Source organism: Pleuronectes platessa, chromosome 9, assembly GCF_947347685.1.
Source record: "Pleuronectes platessa chromosome 9, fPlePla1.1, whole genome shotgun sequence".
Lineage (NCBI taxonomy): Eukaryota > Metazoa > Chordata > Actinopteri > Pleuronectiformes > Pleuronectidae > Pleuronectes > Pleuronectes platessa.
This window is the reverse complement of record NC_070634.1, coordinates 18139627-18158249: the sequence shown is the minus strand read 5'-3', so window position 1 is coordinate 18158249 and position 18623 is coordinate 18139627. Positions and strand designations below refer to the sequence as shown.

The following is an 18623-nucleotide window of genomic DNA, read 5'->3' as shown; positions in this document are numbered from 1 at the left end:
ACGTATATGTTTTTTCTTAGTGTTTTTTACACTCTAAAAAGGAAAGGGCAGAAAAAAAATGAACCTGTACTTACATATTTTGACTGGCATACACCTTTAAATAGCACACACAGCAGGATACAGATAACTGCAGTGAAACATAATAAATAATAAACCTAATTGTTGTAACAGACGTTTTAGATGTAAGACTGAAGATGGGTTATTGTTGATTTGGAATAAATGTATATATTGTATCTTTATTTAACACTGTGTATAACTATATATTATAACTAAATGAACAATGGCTGAATTTCATATGGTTGATCCGTTTAATGTCTTGGAATCAATTAGTACAAAGTGGTTTGCTCTGAAGATTTGTATATGTAACAATATCTAGATTCAGAAATGATCTGTGATGAAATGATTTATATCATAGATCAGTGTTTGTAATTCTGCCATTAGTCACAAAAAGGAAAGGAGAGGAAATAAAGACTCATGAAGACAGTCTCTTAATAAAACAGTAATTTATTTCTGACTGAAAACTAAAATCGTCTGAACAGCACATTTCAAGGGCATCGTTAAGATATTTCCTCCAAGGCTCAGTGATCACGTTCATACAGTACACTTGGCATGTACACGGCGTCTCCTTCAAAACAAAAGAAATACAGAAAATAAAAAGAAATAAGCCCATTTCACAAAAAAAAATTAAAGAAGAAATCAAAGAGTCCATCGAGTAGAAAGATGACTGATTGTACAATTACCAAGCATTTTGGTTTGGTTCTAAGCCACAGAGAAAGAAACCTGATCGCCTGGCGACAGCAGGCGACAGCAAAGGAGGCACAAAGACGTGGAAGCACAGACAGGACATCCCATAATATGCTCATACACAATCTACTGGGTTCCAGCTTTAAAGTGTGAAAAATGTTTAATAGTTTCCATTGTTTTGTTTCGCGGGACATTTGTTTATTTTTCCATGGTAAGCAAAGTGTTGGTACATTAAAAATCTAAACGCATTCATTAAATACATTAAAATTTGCTTTTGTAACAAAACCATTTCTAGGCATGTGAAAACAAAAGATGGCTCTTTTTCTGCCTAACGTTTTGTGCACAAAGACCTTCCATCCATCCCAAACAAACACCTTTTCCATTCTTTATAATATATATTCTTACCCTCACCAACTTACTCCACCCTCTCTGCCCATTGTTCTCTTTCACAACCCCTCCGACGATCATTCACAGACTGACAACGTGACAGGAAAATAAAGAGTGCTGGGTAAAAACATGAGGTAAGAAAGTGGTCTGATTATAGATCATGCAGGACATGCAAAACAGCAACAAAGTATAGGGATGGAGAGAAAGTATAGGAACAAAAATACAAAAACTAAATGTGCATTTATAAATGGGGAGGAAAAACAAACAAAAATAACATACACAGCTTTGCGTCTTTGGTTATAAAGTAGGTCGAACAATTTTCACAGCTTTTCATCCCCCACCACAACCACAAATTCATAATTTTTCATTTTGACAAAGAAAGTCTAAAAAGAAAAGTAAATTATTAGTTTCTTTATGGAAACAGCCCATCACATAAATCATATCTTAACAACTGGTGATCTCCTGTACAAACCCTCCTCCTCCTCACTCTTAATACTTTACACTTTACAAAATATACATTCAACCTGGATTTCACCTAATGCAAGCTCAGCCTTAGTGTTAGCACTATCTCGTGAGAAGAAACGTGTCCATCATGGAACTTATTGCCTACTTACTGAGATCTACTGCGAGAGACAACCAAATTTAATACCTGACAGATTCTAAAATACCAAAAAGACCAAAGAGAAAGGTTTCTTTTTGCTTTTTAATAAGTATCTTGATGACATTGTTCATTTACATTATGAAAATAGCAGCCCTGAAATAAATAAATGCAAATACTAAAACTGAACTAATTAAAAAGTATCACGATTCATGTCAAAAGTATGGTGGCTCTGAGAAAACAACACAAGCGTTTGTTGCAGCATATGACAAGCTGGGGGCGCTCCACTCGCTCCGCTCGAGCTGGCCCCCTGGCGTCCTCCTCTGCTCAAGGAGGATGAATCATCTCCCCCCCACCTCTCTGCCGTCTTCCAGCCCTGGAGTGATGTGGGGTAGAGATGCTGGGCTGGATGTTTTAACCGGGCCCTCGCAGGGGCATCGTCCACTTCCATCACTTGTTACCCGAATATTTTCGGGCCCTCTGTGCCCTTTGACCCCTCCCCAAGTCCCCTGCACAAGATCAGCATGCTGTTTAACGGTTTGGACTGGCTCCCCTACCCCTTTCCTTCTTTCCCCGCTTCTCTGCAGCCAAACACAGGGCCAGAAGAAGACTTTTCAATTGGTGGTAAATGTCTTAACAACGTGAAGGCCTGGTGACGGCAGCGTGCACACATCGAAGCATGGCTCTAGGTGACAAACAAACATGTCGCTGTTGTTGATTTTTCCTCAAATGGGACAAACTGAGCGCAGAGCAGAGCCTTTTGCTTTATGGAGCTAACGGGACGGTAGCAGTTGTTGTCTTTTTCTAACAGAATCTTCCGCTCCTGTACTTGGGAGGTGTGTGTTTTTTAAGCTTGTGTTCTGGGGGAAGGGGGATCACGCCGAGGTGATGTTTGGCTGATGAGGGACGCTCGGGCTCCCCTCGTGATGAACTAAGGGGTTGTTGTTGTTGTTGTTGTTTGTGACGAGCGGGTGTTGTTGCTGCAGCAGCAGCGGCGGCGTGTTGCTGCCCTGGGTGAGCTGACCGGACAGCTGGCTGAGCTGATCCGAGTTGGCCAGCGACTTGAGCACGGCGTTCTCGCGCTCCAGCACCGAGTTCCTATCGTACAGCTCCTTGATCTGCTCCTTCAAGACCTCCACCTCCTCGCGAACAGCGTACATCAGGTGGCTCTTCACCAAGTCCTGAGAGAAGACACGACAATGGAAACTTATCTTACCACACAAAAAGGACACTCACTCTACATGGAAAGCGAAATATGTCGTCTCAGAGCTCAAGGTGATAGTTGGTGAGGTTTTTTTGGGAGACATCTTTAGCACCGATGCGTCACGGCCGTGAGGATTTCAACAGCTGCATTTTTATAGAGGTCAGTTGTCAATCAGAGTGCAGCGGCCGTGTCAGCGTGGTTGAGTCAGTTGTGTCACTTAGCGTCAGCAAACACAGTTATGAAACGAGTCATTGTACAGACTTGCAGAGAACGTGGGTCAGCTGACCATGTTGCTGTAACGAGTGGGAAACTCACCATTGCCTGCTCAATCTTGTTATCGATGGCAACGACGCTGGCCCCGGATGCACTGTGGAGAGAGAGAGAGTAAAACGTTACTTCAGGATATCAGTCTCATGTCTACCACGTGCTACGGACTGAAATAAGCTCGGTCGTATTCACCAACTGTCAAATCTGCTCCTTTAAGTGACAAACACAACCTCATTTACTTTAATTTTTCAAAAAAGAACATTGAACTATCCCTGGGTTATTTTAAAAAAAAAAAGTAATCTCAGGGAATGCGAAGAACTGATTTGGAATAAAATGCTTTTCCAACAGAGATAAAATAATCTATTTTTAGTGATCTTGAGAGAAAGTGTAAGAGAAAGGAACACTTTCAAATCCTGCAGAGGGCCTGTGTTTGATGTTGTTACAGGCAAAGTGGGATATTACAGACATGGCACCGATCTTAAACACAAGTCAGACTGGGTAAATCCCCATACACGTCATTTCCCATTCTATTAGAGGTGGGAGGGGAAAATGGTCTCATGCCAAACACGACCCTCCGCACAGGTCCATACTTCTCTCCATAACAGCATTGAGTACTTTACATACACAGATCAACTTTGATGTCAAAATACTGGAGGTGCAAGTGACCTTCATAACACTAAACACTAAAGAGGTTCGACCACAACTCCCACTGCCTTCTCTGCACTTATAATCTCAATCTGAGATTTCTCTTTAAATGCCTTTTCTTATTGTATTTCATAACCTGACATCTTTCAACAGAAAAAAACAAACATGTGTCCAAGTGTCAATAAATATATAGTCAAGTCTGTGTCATATACACTAGTGTAGAAGCAGCAGGGGCTGAGATAGCAAAGCTCCTGGACTATGTTTAAATTCCAACATGTCAGCAGATCGTGATCATTATCAGTTCTGCTCTACAGGACGTGCTACAGTGAAGGCAGACCACAGATCATGGAAGGAGGAAGACTTCACTCCAGCAGGAGCTGGGATCCGGGCGCGGCTAGGATCGGTTTACACGATCCGATCTCATCGCCTCCGCTCTCTGGGTTAAAAACAAATTAAATCATATTCTGGGGAGGGGGCGTTGCGGATCCCCTGTTGCTTCTATCTGAATCCATCTGGTTTAAACCGTTTTCAAAAACCGCTTCAGAGCACCGCAACATCTTGTTTTGCGACCTCGTTTCTCCTCCGCGGGAAGAAAGAGAGGAACACAAACGCATCTCGGTTTAACCCACAAAAGACGATTCACTTACTGAGCCTCGATCCAGATCCTCACACAACACGACGCGAGCAAATGTTGAGAGTTTACTTCACGGCGGGAACAAATATATAAAAACACCAAACTGGAGCTTTTTATCTTATTCTCCAGGAAAACACGCTTCTCTCCTGCGCGCACAATCACCGCCCCGCTCGGATGCAGCTGCAAAAAAAAGCAAGGACCGAGTCGTGTTGGTGCCGCTAGAAGGTGCTCTGACATCCCGGAGAGCGACCATGAAGTCCAGACGCACTGTTGTCATGTTCGGACACAGCCTCAGGCCATACGGTGAACGTGCAGCGAGAGGAACACATGCAAAGAGGTCAGGGGGGAGTGAAGAGCTCAAAACATGTGCGCATGAGCCCAAATGCCTTTATTGACATGACACGTGTGCGCGTAATTTTGGTCTTTTTCAAAGCGTAAACTTTTTTTCCGTGTGCGTAAAGATGAAGCGTGAAGTTTATCGGCACTTAAACTCATTGTGGATCCGTGTAAATAACTTAAAAATAAGACATATATGCATTAAATACATCGTTGACTTAAAAGGCAAGCGTTGTGCACCACCACAGGATCATGTGGAGCCCCAGTGCTTTATCCAGGACTTCACAGCCTTATGCCGGAGCGCACGTAGGCAACAAGTCGCGGTGGTGGTGGTGGGTGGTCAAACGGGGGGGGGGGGGAATACAAACACAAACCCAACATGATGCCCCTAGTGGGAGCACACAGAGAGCACAATGGGTCAAACAACTGATTGGAAAGCTCTTGAAACACTCAGAGAAAGAGGCCAAATGGCGACTTCACATCCACAGCATTGAGTTAATATGAGTGTCCAAGAGGCAGAGCGGCAGTAAACCCACAGACTCGAACATCACACCGACCACATGGAGGTACACTCATCCCAAAGTAAAGCTCTCAGAGAAAGTTCTGTACCTGGCGCATCGCGCTCTGTACGTCATCAAACGCCCCGAGTACGTCGGTGATGCTCCGGGCGAGCAGGGCAGACTGTAGCTCATTCTGCAGCGCATGTCGGTGCCGTTTCTCCGAAGCCTCTCCCAACTTAAAAACAGATTGACACTGAGTTCTCTGTGCGTGTGTTGCGACGGCAGCGCCTCCTGGTTGACTTCGCAGCTGAGTGGAGTCTTAAAAGCCCACTAGGTCACATGGTTGGCAAACCAGGAGGCGGAGTTGAGCCCGATCTCCCTCCTCCCTGCACCTCATTCACTCCTGGACAAGTTTCACTACTCTCTGCAGCCACTGTGCCAACAACTTAATCACTCCAGAGGCACAGGACAACTTATTCCACAGATAAAGCTGTAATCAGAAGAGGACGTAGTGCTTTTGTTTTTCTTTTGTTGATGTACGGACAAACAATGAGGACTTGATGCTCTTGTTCTTTTCTGTTGGCACAAAAATGTCAAACCATAGGTGTTGGCTTTGTTCACGGTTTGATCTCCGCATCATTTTCATAATGTTTATGCACATGTGAACCTGTCAAGCTGCTTTCAGACGTGCACCAAACTCCGGATGTCCTGCAGAAAGTTTCCAGAGAACATCAGAGTCAGTTGCTGCTAACTTTCTCCACTTTCTCTTCCTGTCAGCCTGTCAGTAAAAACTCAGGAGAATGTCAGTGTGCATTACAGACAGAGGTTCATGTGGAAGACGCAGAGGAATATGTCAATTTGGAAAGACAAGTGTTGATGTGCTGTAAACCAAAACAGCAGAATTGATGTGTTATGTACGGCCTCCTGATGGCTCTATTTGGGTGTCACTCCTCACTTGACTGTCTGGACATTTTCCTGTTGTTGCAAACGCTACTGACCCGGACAAGCTCCTGCTGCGTTCTTCATATGTGAGAGGCAAAGGTCAGATCAAGTCCAGACCATATGGGTTCACACATTATCTGGAGCTCATGTTTGAAAACAGCTTCAGTGTTCTTTTTAAATTTGATTATTCAACAGCTGATGTGTTGAGGAAAATGTGAAATCGACTGTGAAGGGTGACAAGGTGAATGAGGACGCCTGTTCTCCCTCAGGAACTGTATGCTATTGACACATAACCAAAGAAAAATGAGAATGCTGTGATGTTTTCATTGGTCAAATTGACTAAAATCCGTGTACTGAAACGTCATTGCATGTCACACTTAATCCCCTGGGTGAATTCATGTGCTTTGCAAGTAAGTAATCAGATTGGTAAAGCAGTGTTCCACATTTCTTCAGTCTTCCGGTTTTTTTTTCCTGTGGCAACACCAACAGCAAAACACGTGAGGCAAAGTAAGACTTCAAAAAAAAAATTCCACCTCCTTTTGTCCCCTCATCCGCAATCCTGTCAAACTGCAGGGCGAGATGAAAGATATATTATTACAGATCTAACTGCAGTTTGGTGATAATGAACAGCATGACAGATCCACACGGACGCGTTGACTGTATGGTAAATGAGTTGCATTCCACAACAAAGGTCTTGCTCGGACGTGTGATGCGAGGGCTGATAAAAACCAGAGGAGTGGGCATTCCTCCCTTTTTGAACAGAGCATTTACACAATTGGGACAAAAAAAGAGAGAGGAATGTTTACAAGCCAAGGCTGTAAAGTGTTTCTATCAATAATAAAGTGTCATGCAGGCTACATTAAATCAGTGTTGTCGAGTGACTGCGAGATCGGGCCTGAAGGAGACAGAACAGACGTTAGAGGGAAAGTCAGTGGACTCGTTTGTTGACATTCACCGTCCAAGCAAAACAAAGCAAACTGTACATTTTATACAAAGAGGAAGACATGTGGAGGTTTATATAAGGGCCTCTCGCTGCGTTAACCTCAACATGGGCCTTCCCCGCAGACTGCAGCAGCACGACCCCCCACAACAAAGTCTGCTGGACCACAAGGCAGCACATTCCAGATCGGGACACCTCCGACTTAGAGGCCAGCGCCTCCCGACCCAGACATCTGTGTCAGAGCCACCATCACGCTGGGCCAGCACACAGTCAAGCTGCTCCGAGAGGACTGGTTATCAAAACAGACCTGCAGCCTCAAAGTGTTTGGTTTGATACCAGCTCCGGTCGTTTCCATCATCAGCATGTGTCCTGTTTGACACGGGGCTGCGACCTGCTCACGCACCGCAACGCTGATCAGCACCAACATCAGGAACTGCTTTTTCTGTTTCTGATCAGCACACGTTATTGATCTCAACGTTTTCAGTGGACCCGTTTCATAGGAGACACGTGCAGGAGCAAAGTGTACTCGCATCTCCCCGTGTCTGTCACATGATGTTTCACGGTGCCAGAAATCCAATGTGGCACACGTCCCCAACCCCGAGCACGCAAACACTCACCGTGGGGGGAGGCAGCTGGATAAATTAGACCTCAGTGATAACCACCCTCCTCCTCTGCGAGTGCATTTCAAAACAATAGGTGGAGGGTGAGCTGTAACAACAGAGGGAGTGCGCTCACTCACTGACGACTCACTGTTGTCCTCTTTCAAACTGCTTTAGTGCAGCTCTCATTGTTTGTAGATGCAGTTCAGCTGCTGCACCAGAAGAGGTCGGCAGAAGACTCATAAGAGCAACTTCAGGCAGAAGTCTTTCTTCACGGATCAAAATTAACTCATTGTTATGGCAGAAATCAGCTAATTATATGACAACACTTGGCAAAATGAGAAAATATAAAAATGTATTTATACAAATTATCCAATTAGTGCCATTCATCTCGCAAATCCCTCCAGCGTATTAATATTTACAGTTGTCACAAGGGAAACTTTAAATACAGTCACTAATGCTTCAAGTAAACATTGAAAGAGAGGATTTCATTATAAGACTTAAAAGACTTTTATGTTGCACTTAAACCAAATAAATATAAAACAATGCTAAGGGTTGTCCAACGCTACACAGAGGAAGAATACATAGGACATATAACCATGTTGGTCCTAATATGGTCCTGCAGCCAAAGAGGACATTTATTTATGAAGAAGGAAAAATAGTATTTTGTATCTTCTGACGGCTTTACAGTAGAAATAAACCAGGGAGAAAACCCCTCGAACAATAAATATGTCCAAAGACTAAAGTTTTACCAATGTTAACTAACGCCAAAAATGACATCAGAATGCTTATTTTCACAATAGACAATTGAAACAACCCTCCCTCCCCTGTCCCCACTGCCCATAGGCCTCCAGAAAGCAACGGAAAACCCCGGAAATGCAATGTTTCCGAGAACTGGAATTGGCTTCTTGACATAACTAAGTGAAAGATTGGAAAGGAAAAATCCACTGCATGACTCCACAACCAACCAAGCTTCTCAAGCCGCCTCTCAACACTTTGCTCGACTAATGATCCCCCTCTCTGAGAACAAAGAGACCAGTATCGTTAAAGACAGGAGACCTGTGAGTCTGACATGTTTACCTATCTAGTTAGACAAATTAGATCATGGCAGCAGCCACATCAGGTTTTCCGTGGAAACCTCCACTGTAAATAAGGTTTTAGTGTTTTAATTTTTAGATCAATTATGTCTCTTTCCAGGAAAACTTGAGATACTTATCCAAGGAAAATTCTTTAGACATCTCTAAGGCTATAAATAACAAAACAGAAGTATCATTACCTCATACCACAAGAAAACATTCCATTATGTTGTTGATTGTACCTTAAAACTGAGCAAACAAGTGAAGCTGAATATTTTTGCAGTGTGTGAACAATAATGATTTGCATTGTTGGTTCGCATTCTTGCTTGTCATGATCCAAACAACCGCAAGTCTATCTTTGGTGATGCATCCTTGAAATTTGCATTTTGGACTAGAATAGTCACAAAAGGAAAGAATCTTGCCAAACTGCTTCTGCGCTGAAAGTGTTCAAACAATACCGACAATTGCAGGATGCTGGGAGTCAGTGAATACGAGTCTCTGAACGTCGAGTATTTATCCGAAGCTTCGTTTTCGGGACGTCTTTTTTAAGGGGAGGTACACGCTGAAACAATACAGACTAAACAAAATAAGACGGAGCTCAGGGACTGCTTGTTCGGAGATTGAGGCTTTATTTTTCCAGCACTAAATCAGAGTCATGAGTGGGTGAGTCTGGTGCCACCGAGCTTCCTCGTAAACAGCCCAAAGGAACTGTCCCACTCGTACCCTCGCCTGTTACATAATCCCCAGACTTGTTCACAAACATGGCCTTGTTGTGCATGTCCCACGTGACATTCCCTCAAAGACCGTCAGCTCGCCCTAAGACATGGACACCTTCAGAAGACGCCTTGGTGGATGAATTAGACGACAGGGAGCACATGCTTGTTTAGAAGCCCTTGAGGAGTTAACACAGTCGAAGATGACCTTGGTTCTTCAGACAGCGGATGAGCTTCAACAGTCAGTCTTAATTTTACCGGGTTACGGAGGACTACGTTATTTTAACCTATGTCGGAACTAAAATAACTCCTGTGAGGGATGTTTGTTAATGGTTGCAGCGTCATCCCACCCAGCTCCCGAAGAAATAATAAGGAGCCACAGTGTAATGTGACCATCGAACTCCATGTGCAAACAGTAGGGGACCCAGGGTTGTGTGGGTGTGGGTGGGGGGGGGGTTTAAATAATCACTACCTATACGGTGCTCGAATGAAAGCAGATCATTAGAATGCACCACGTCTCAATATCTTATTTCATGAGTTTTTCTCCACTACCCTCAGTGATTTGGCAATGTGCCACTTGTTTGGCCCAACGTGGCTTGAGACCCCACAGAAATGTGTTAAAAGTAACGGTTACTCCTGAGGCCTTGAGGGGAAACTCCTGGCACCTCGCTGTTAACGAGCCTCTGTATTCAGCAGAGCATTTATCACGGGATCAAGGACTTAGCCTCATTTGGGCTTCCTCTCTGAGCTACAGGGTCTGGGTCAGACTAATGTCAATATGAGCAATGCTGTGAAAACTCTGGGACCTGATACATGTCTCCCATTAGTTTTTAACTGCTGCATCCATCTCATTTTTTTTGTGAAACTTGAGCTTCAGGACTTGATGTTACACAGCGGAGACTGAGAATAATGGTCAGCTGTAACCCCGATAAAACATACAATGTAACTTCTGGCGCTAGGAGTCTCATTCAAAACAAAAACTAAAGACAACATCATGAAGCAGCGTCCCATCATGGGAGAGTGGTTGTTGGACAAAGTCACTGGGAAAGCAGATAATGACGCAGCTAAAAGGCGACCAAAATGAAACCTCTTGTTATCTTGAATAAAACCGAGGATTTCTCTAGGTTTGAACATTGTTGGATACATTTTGAATAATGTAAGTACACAAGGAAACAACTAATTAAACATAAGTCTAGACATTTTAATTAAGAATTATTACACATAATACCTTCAAATTGAAGCAGAATGCAAAATGTACTTCTTCCGATAATCATTCACTGAATGGCTGTGTATGGCTGTGCACGCCAATTGACCCTCTGCTGATCCGAACAATAGAAGCATGTGGTTATATTGGGTATCTCCCAGTTAAGAATGCCTTCCACTGAGTAAGTGTGAAGCAAGACGACATTGAAAAGGCTGAATGTGTGCGCAATGTTTCCAAAGATAAAGTTGACAGGATGAAAATGCTGCCACCTACAGAGCCCTCTTTGAGACATGAGGTCTGTTACATCAGCCGTTCAAAGTCTTTGACGATTATGATCTCCATTCATCGATCCCTCCCTGCATGTTAGAAGGCTTAAGTCTGTGATGAGACCTCTGCACTATGTCGAGTCATGTCATATCCATCGAAGATCTGTAGTTAGTGATTTTGCTGGAGGGAGCGTCCCTCCTTTACAACCACTGAGGAATCTGTTCAGAATTATGCACTTATTGTTGTGTGTGATTCTAAGAAAGACTTTGAAACTGAATTGGGCGATGTCCTCTGAGCACATGCCCCAAAGCCTGTCAGCAATTACAAAGTGTTTTTGTGAGTGTTTTACATTTGTATGGAGAAAAGAGTGACTCCAATTATGTCAATGCCAAGACAAAAAGAGGATTTGGTGAAAGTCAATGTTTTAACAGATGTTGAATAACATGTGGTGTTTAAGTAGTGTGCCTGCAGTTAAGCGTGAATATCAATAGGTAATAAAAACATATCTAACTTCAAGTTTAAAGTAAGATACGATATTTAATCTACCTTTCTCTCGCTTGTCATTTTTTGTGTTTTCTAACCCTTTAGCTACCCCGAAACGTATAGTGCAAAAACACTTGATTTGTTTATGAATGATAAAGGCAGAATGCTGAGAAATGATTAAATAAGCCAATTAGGAGTTGACTGGTATGAGGACATCAGGAGTCAAACTGCATCTTTCCCACGTTCAACTTGCCTCATAATGAAATGTTTGTTTCCGTGTAATAAACACAAAGTGCATACCTGGTCTAGATCAAATGACGGCTGAGCGAGGGGCCGCTGATCAGGTGTGCTCAGTGTGAATATAAATCTGTCTTTTCTTTATTGTTTGCTATCATAAAGTTGATTACTGGGGATGGAGGGCAGTAAAAGGTTCGCTGCTGCTTTACTTGGGACCAATCACAGCCTCACAATGAATCTATTCAGCGGATCAACAGATCGTTTTCTGAAATGTTAACAAAGGAAGACCATAACCTGTAATTTAATTTGGCTGAAATAAATTAATCTCAGAGGCGATGTAAGCCGAGCTAAGGGATCAAATAAGGGTCAATAGAGTTTGAGCTTGTGTAATGATTTTAAGAAATAATTAAGAATTGCAGGGTTGTTTATTGGCCTTGTAAACCACTAATAAGTCTGTGCAGGCAATTTTAAATTGACTGTGAAGAACAAAAAATTGGCAGTTGTAGGAACAAATCAGATTTGTGCAATAATAACATAAACAGTGATGCAACAAAAAAGAAGAAAAACAGCTTTTACACAGGAACAAATTCAAAACAGATGGGTTCTCAAACTGAAACTGAAGTTACACCTACAACAAAACAGCACAACTATGTACAGCACTGCTTTATAGTGTATTTTGCTAACATTTTTTAGGCATTTAATAAATAAGTCTCAATGTTCAAAAACTTGTAGAATCTCATCATGGTTTGTAAATGTATTAAAATAATTTTACCAGCATTCAATCTTTGTGAACATAGAACTACATACGATTTGACTGTAAAGACAATCAGTCAAGTAGGAAAGTGTGATAGACATAAAATCATATCTAGATGGATATTTTTGCATTGTAAACATTTTTTTTAAGTATTAAAAGGCTTAAAACCATCCATTTCGTCTGCAAATGAGAGTAGTGACAGAATCTCATCTGTTGCTTTTCTTGTCCTGAGGATATATTCCAGTTAAGTTGGCTGAGTGTGGTTTGTGTTGGTACCTTGGCTGGTTTAGGCCGGGTTGTGGTCAGCTGACTTACAAATCTTTTCATATCCTTTATATTCTCTGCAGTGGCAGATGCTGAAACAAGTTAGTTGTCAAACAGTCTTAAACTGCAGCCAATTTCCGACATCTGTCTTTTAAGATGTCTGCATTTTGCCTTCACAAATTTTATAGTATTTATATATTCTATATTAACTTGGAATTTGATTGGTTACATGCTCGACAATATCAGTCCAAACGTCATTAAAACAATTAAGATATTATTGTAGATGATTCCTGCTGCACATGTCAATAGGGCAATCGTGTTTTGATGCACGCAAAACTGTGAGACTAGTTCAATATATTACTGGTAATTAGTGTTGGGGTATACTTCCCAGCTTAGGTTTGACACTTTTCAAAGCAATCATAGAGGAATCCAACAGGAATGCTCCTTTAGGCCCTCAAACTGTTTATGAGCAATCCCCTCTTCGCTTATAACAAGTCCAACCTTGCAGGAAAGTTGGCTCAGTACAAAGGGAGGTGGAATGAGGCGGCTCCCTCAGATTTTCCTGCTGTTAGTTGAAAGCCCTTGAATAAAGACGCACTGTTAGTCACAGGGCCTCGAGGCAAACATGAGCTGGATGTTGAACAAACAGAAGCGCGGGATCTTGCTCAACTGCTACAGTTGTTTTACGTAAACATTCTCATCCCATCGGAACCTGCTTCGCTTTTAAGAATATGGTCATCGGCACGTCTCATGTTTTTCTGTTGTGCAATTAAACAAAACAGACAGACTCCACATTCATGAAAGTTACATCGGCTTTATTCTACTTATCATCTTTGTTTCGTTGCCAACAGCTCGGAGTGTAGATCAATTCGGAGGATATTCCCCTGTCAGTTTCTGTATCATAATTTGTTAATTAAATCAGGTTATTCCTTATGCCTCTGTAAAAACCAGAGAGTCAACGTAACAATTGTAACGTGATGTATATCAGCATAATTTCCATTATATCTGTGACATCGCAAAATATTTAATTTAGCAAGGAATCCATTAAGATAAGAAATATTTCTTGTCGCAGGAACAAATACAGGCTCATATGCTTTGTTCATCACTTTTCATCAGAATACACAATACACAGTCCAACTGGGCTCAAATTTGGCAGCCATAGCAAAAGTCTAAATAGAAATTGCTCTAATTTACCTGAACCTGCCTTAAGGACCCCTATGTCTCTGGACCCCTATGCAAATGGTTTCCTCAGAGCTCTTTTCTCAAACATCATTTCACGGCTCGACAAGCCAAATAAAATAAGTGCGCTGCCGCCTCTACTCCACAGTTTATGAGTGTTGTTTTAAAGCCAATTAAACATCTATGGCAGACAGTCAAATAGTTTCAATGAGACAGCACGTGTGAAAAAAAGTGGTTGTGACTCATGCAATCTTAATCAAAATCTACTGGCGTTAATCTTCCCATTTCCTAGTACTGATGTTGCTCAGCGGGAACTCACACGTTTTACAATGATTTAATATCCATTGGAAATTAAGGCTACGTCAAATATGTAGACTGTTCTGTATCCTGAGAAAACAAATATGTATATGTAGTTATAAAAAAAATGTATTATAAAAAAGAGAGAGCTTGATGCAGAGGAAAACCTTGTAATCATCCTGTGTCCCCATCAATGTGGTTGAGATGACGGGACTGTACATTCAGGACTCTCTCCTTCAAGGAGTTGTAGAACAAAGTGGTGGAGAAGGTGTGTAAGTCAATTCGCGTGTCCAGAGTAGGTAAACTTGCCCGAGACCTGAATATTCCCGGCACTATGTTTTTCTGCTGTTTGATACAATAAAAATGGAATACAAGTCATCCACTGTGTAACGCTAGTTTTCCTTATCCGATCGCAAGATTTTTGCCTTTTTCTGTCTGAGAAGTTGGCTTAGAAACTGCTCGTCTTCCTTAGAAATCACTACAAGACAGCCTTCTTTTTGCATTTGGTGAGTCTTGCATTCTTTTCTCAGCAAATTCCATATCCTGTTTTGTCTTCCAGGAAAGCTTGATCTATTGATAATCCGATGGTGTAGTCACCTTTCGCCTGCCTGAACATGTTCTGGTACAACTGATCCAGTTCCTGCAATGTGTTTTATACTTCCCTGCAATGCCCCCTTACAATCCATTTCTCTATTCATGATTTCACAGTAAGATCATCTCTTCGATTAGAATAACAGCCTGCCTTCTGAAGCTTGTGAGGCCATCTTTCCTTCTTTTACAAATATATCAAGTATGCAACGATCTGCTGGAGACAAGTGGAAACCCCCAAGTTTTGGTTTATTTTGCTCTGGAATAGCTGCCGATAAATTTTCGGTATAAATTCTGATCAGTTATTGGTCTAATGGCTTCAGTACAATATTTTCTTCTTGGATTGTGATTGTTTCTTCTTATGGTGAGGACTGCTTGGTGGATAAACACCTGCTTAAATTGACATGTTAAATTAATCTAGTTACGCTGAAGAAGACACACAGAAGACCAACAGTTATGAAAACTCTGTTTCTAGTAGATACTAACTTAACTCATAAAACATAAGGATTACTTTTAACATTAAACTAAACCAGAGTCAATAAATCCATGTTGGTTCTCACAAATAACATCACATCGTAAAGAACAACCTCTGTCATGTCATGTCAGTGAGATCTTCGATGTGCAGAGCTAAGCTCCCTGGCCACTGTGCTGCTCATGGCAAGAGAAACCCGAGCACTGCATCCTCGTGACGGGCAAAACTCGGAGCCATGAAACGGCACTATATCAAAGTGTCACAAAACGCATCCGGATGCTTCCTGCAGTGCCATGCTTTCTCCATGCAGTACACACCCACAGCTGCCAAAATGTGCAGCTTAATTTCATTTTCATGGTTAATCTTTAAAAAGCAGACCATTTGCAAGAGAAGTTAAATAAAGACATATTTGTGCAACAATCTGGCAGAAGACATTTTTGCAAACACCTACAATCTTAATGCAGACATGCATATGTAACAATATGAGAAACTTGGCCTTTCTTTTGTCTGCATTTGAAAATGTTCAACTTACAACTTAAAAAACAAACACCTAAGCTAAGGAAATTGTTTTAAATTTGGGGTAGGGAGGGTAAGGAATATATGAAGCAAAATAACTCAATAAAACTATAATTATAATTTTGTAAACAATACATGAAAGATATATTGTAGTGTATTTAGTATTCAGAGTATAACAATGCTCGGCGGGTCTAAAGACCTTAGTCAGAGGGGAAAGTCGATGACATCCGAGTTTAATTAGCAAACAATGCAAGTCATCTTTCAGCTACTATGAAATATGGTCTTCATTCTTGTTGAAGGATTTTTTCATTGTTTAAAAATAGATTCAACTCAGTTGATGAGTGCCTCACCTCGTTTTTTCAAAATGATACTTGAGGATTCAATATATAGCTAAAGGATAAGTAATACACATTTTCTTGCAAGGTGTGCTTGGTTATAAGGCTGCGGGTTCGGGGTTAGCCAGCCAGTCCAGGCTAGCACACACACACATAAACACACCGTGCTCATACCTATCATTGACAGGCTTTGAACCCCGTAATCTGCTAGGCCGGAAAGCCTGGTAGAAAGCAGTGGACGGGTTCCTGCATTTTAATGTTGGAAGAAACAGAGACAGGAGAAACATGAGTAAAGGGAGAGAAACATGTACGCTGGCATACGTACGTATATAGCGCGTATGTGTGTGGGGGGGGAGAGGGAGGGAGAGAGGGAGAGAGGGAGAATTATAAAGTAGAGATATCCTGAACCACACTGAGAGGTCAAAGGAAGTGATGACACAATCCAAATGGCCCAGCTCTATTCAGAAATAAAATGATTTAGCAAGAACAGGCGCATGTTCGAAGTCGTAAAACCTGTCATATATCGTATTTTACTAGTTGACTTACAACCGCATCTTGCTACTTGTTGTAAAGCTATATATTTAATTCAATATCATTTTATATACATGACAATAATAACTTTTAGACCAAAAAGAATATAACAGGATGCTTGGTGCTTTAAATAATTTGAGTGCAACTAAACAGCACAGGAAATTCAGTTATTCATTTGACTAGTGCCTATTTTCTTTTGTCCACAAAAATGCTAAAAGCCTTAAAATTTAAATTCTTATCAGTTTCAGTTGAGATCATCTTCTCTTTGTATTCTCATCTAATCGTCTAACTTATTACACAATTCAGAATAGGACTTTAGGATATCATGACAGATCTAATACTGACCTCAGAGGTTAACTTTGTCATGTCCCGCCAGCTATTAACATTCATGAATTTACTCCAACTCTACATCTACTTGACCCGACACCTTGTAGAGTAGAAAGTAAACTTCAGACAGAGGTAGTTTTCCTGACAGAGCGGCTGAGGGTAGATAAAATTACGAGCCACATAAAATATTTATCGGCGCTTGGGTATTTGCTGTTAATGTTACACAAAGTACATAATTTAACCTGACTGCAAATCTCAGTCCTGAATATCTGAATAAAAATGATAATGATTAAACTGTTCAATAAGCTTTATAACAAAAATACAGAGTGAAAATGTTTTCACCAAGTTAACAGTGGTAACATCCGGACAAGTACATGCTGGGTTCAAGTTCATATCAGTCGCCCTGTTGTCTGCCAGTAAATGTTAAACTTTCCACGACTTCTCTAACTGTTAACGCTGGGGTGGTCTACAGAATCATAAACCGTCTTAACCATAAACGAGACACTGCAGTACCAGAAAAAAAGCAGTCAGGAGAAAGGAATTCATGTAAGAAACTTGAAAAGTGGGGTAAACCATGCACTACTATACTAGATGACTGAAAGGAGTGATTTAAAGCTGAGTTTGCTTATCTGAGCCCATGACAGATTTATCTCCGTCCCAAGCCACAACCAGGAGCTCAAGACTCAGAATTTTCTCAAGCACTGGGGAGGAATTTAGACACTGCACTTTTGAACTCTGTGCTCTGAACACGCAAAAATACCTGGGTTTATTGGGATGGGGGAGGAGTTTAAATGCATGACCAGCTAATCAGTCAGAGCAGTGTTTCCCTCAGAGTTTGATTCAATCAATTGCATTAGAAGGGGGTTTATGAAAGGTATTTTCTCGCAAAAGACATGTGAACACGCTGTGACGACCCTCATTCTACCTGCCTGTGTGCCTTGCTCAGTGCTGGTAGGTGGAGCTTCAGCCACTTACCTGCCCACCTGGGTGGGCCGTCCCAGAGAGTATAAAGGACTGCTCTTCTGGGAGTGTCTCTCTCTCTCTCTCAGCAGGGCCTGCTGCACCAGCCTGATACTTGATCCTTTTGTCTCAGTAAAATAAATTCTATTTGATTTAAAGCTCTGTGTGTGGATCTCCCTTTTTGTTGCCAGCCTTGAGCCAGGTGGTAACAACGCCATAATCTTCCCCCAGTGCAAAGAGAGGGAACTGTATGCTTGTCACAGAAATGTACACAGCTGAAGCGGTATCTACCGATGTTATGCAAAATTCCAACTGCCTGCTGAGGACAGTAAAAACTTAATGGAAGATTTGACGAGCCTCTGATGCGGTGAGAGAGGGAGAGAAGGCAACATTGACAACAAATGAAACACTGGCGCAAGATAGAGATCGTTATCATCTTACTTATTAATTATCTCAGTTATTATGAGACATGTTTAAAATTGGATCACTATGACAGGACAAGAATAGAACTATAGCTGGCTGCCAAAGTCTAGGAATCCAATGGTAAACACTGCAAAGGAGTAGGAGACAGGCAGAGTAGTCTGAAGAGAAATTGAGTGAAAAGCTGTTGTTTAAACTCCTCGA

General features: G+C 41.7%; 1 protein-coding gene across 1 annotated transcript in view; it reads right to left on the bottom strand.

Moving 5' to 3' along the window:
- Positions 1–486: 486 nt before the first annotated feature.
- Positions 487–18623, bottom strand: part of tsc22d2 (TSC22 domain family 2) — a 34546-nt gene continuing 16409 nt past the window's right edge. Inside the window, exons 2-3 of the mRNA XM_053429760.1 lie at positions 3249–3300; positions 487–2910 (exon numbers count right to left, since the gene is read on the bottom strand). Of these exons, the coding sequence (XP_053285735.1) occupies positions 2605–2910; positions 3249–3300 (358 nt within the window). The 3' untranslated portion in view covers positions 487–2604. The remainder of the gene's footprint in view (positions 2911–3248; positions 3301–18623) is intronic.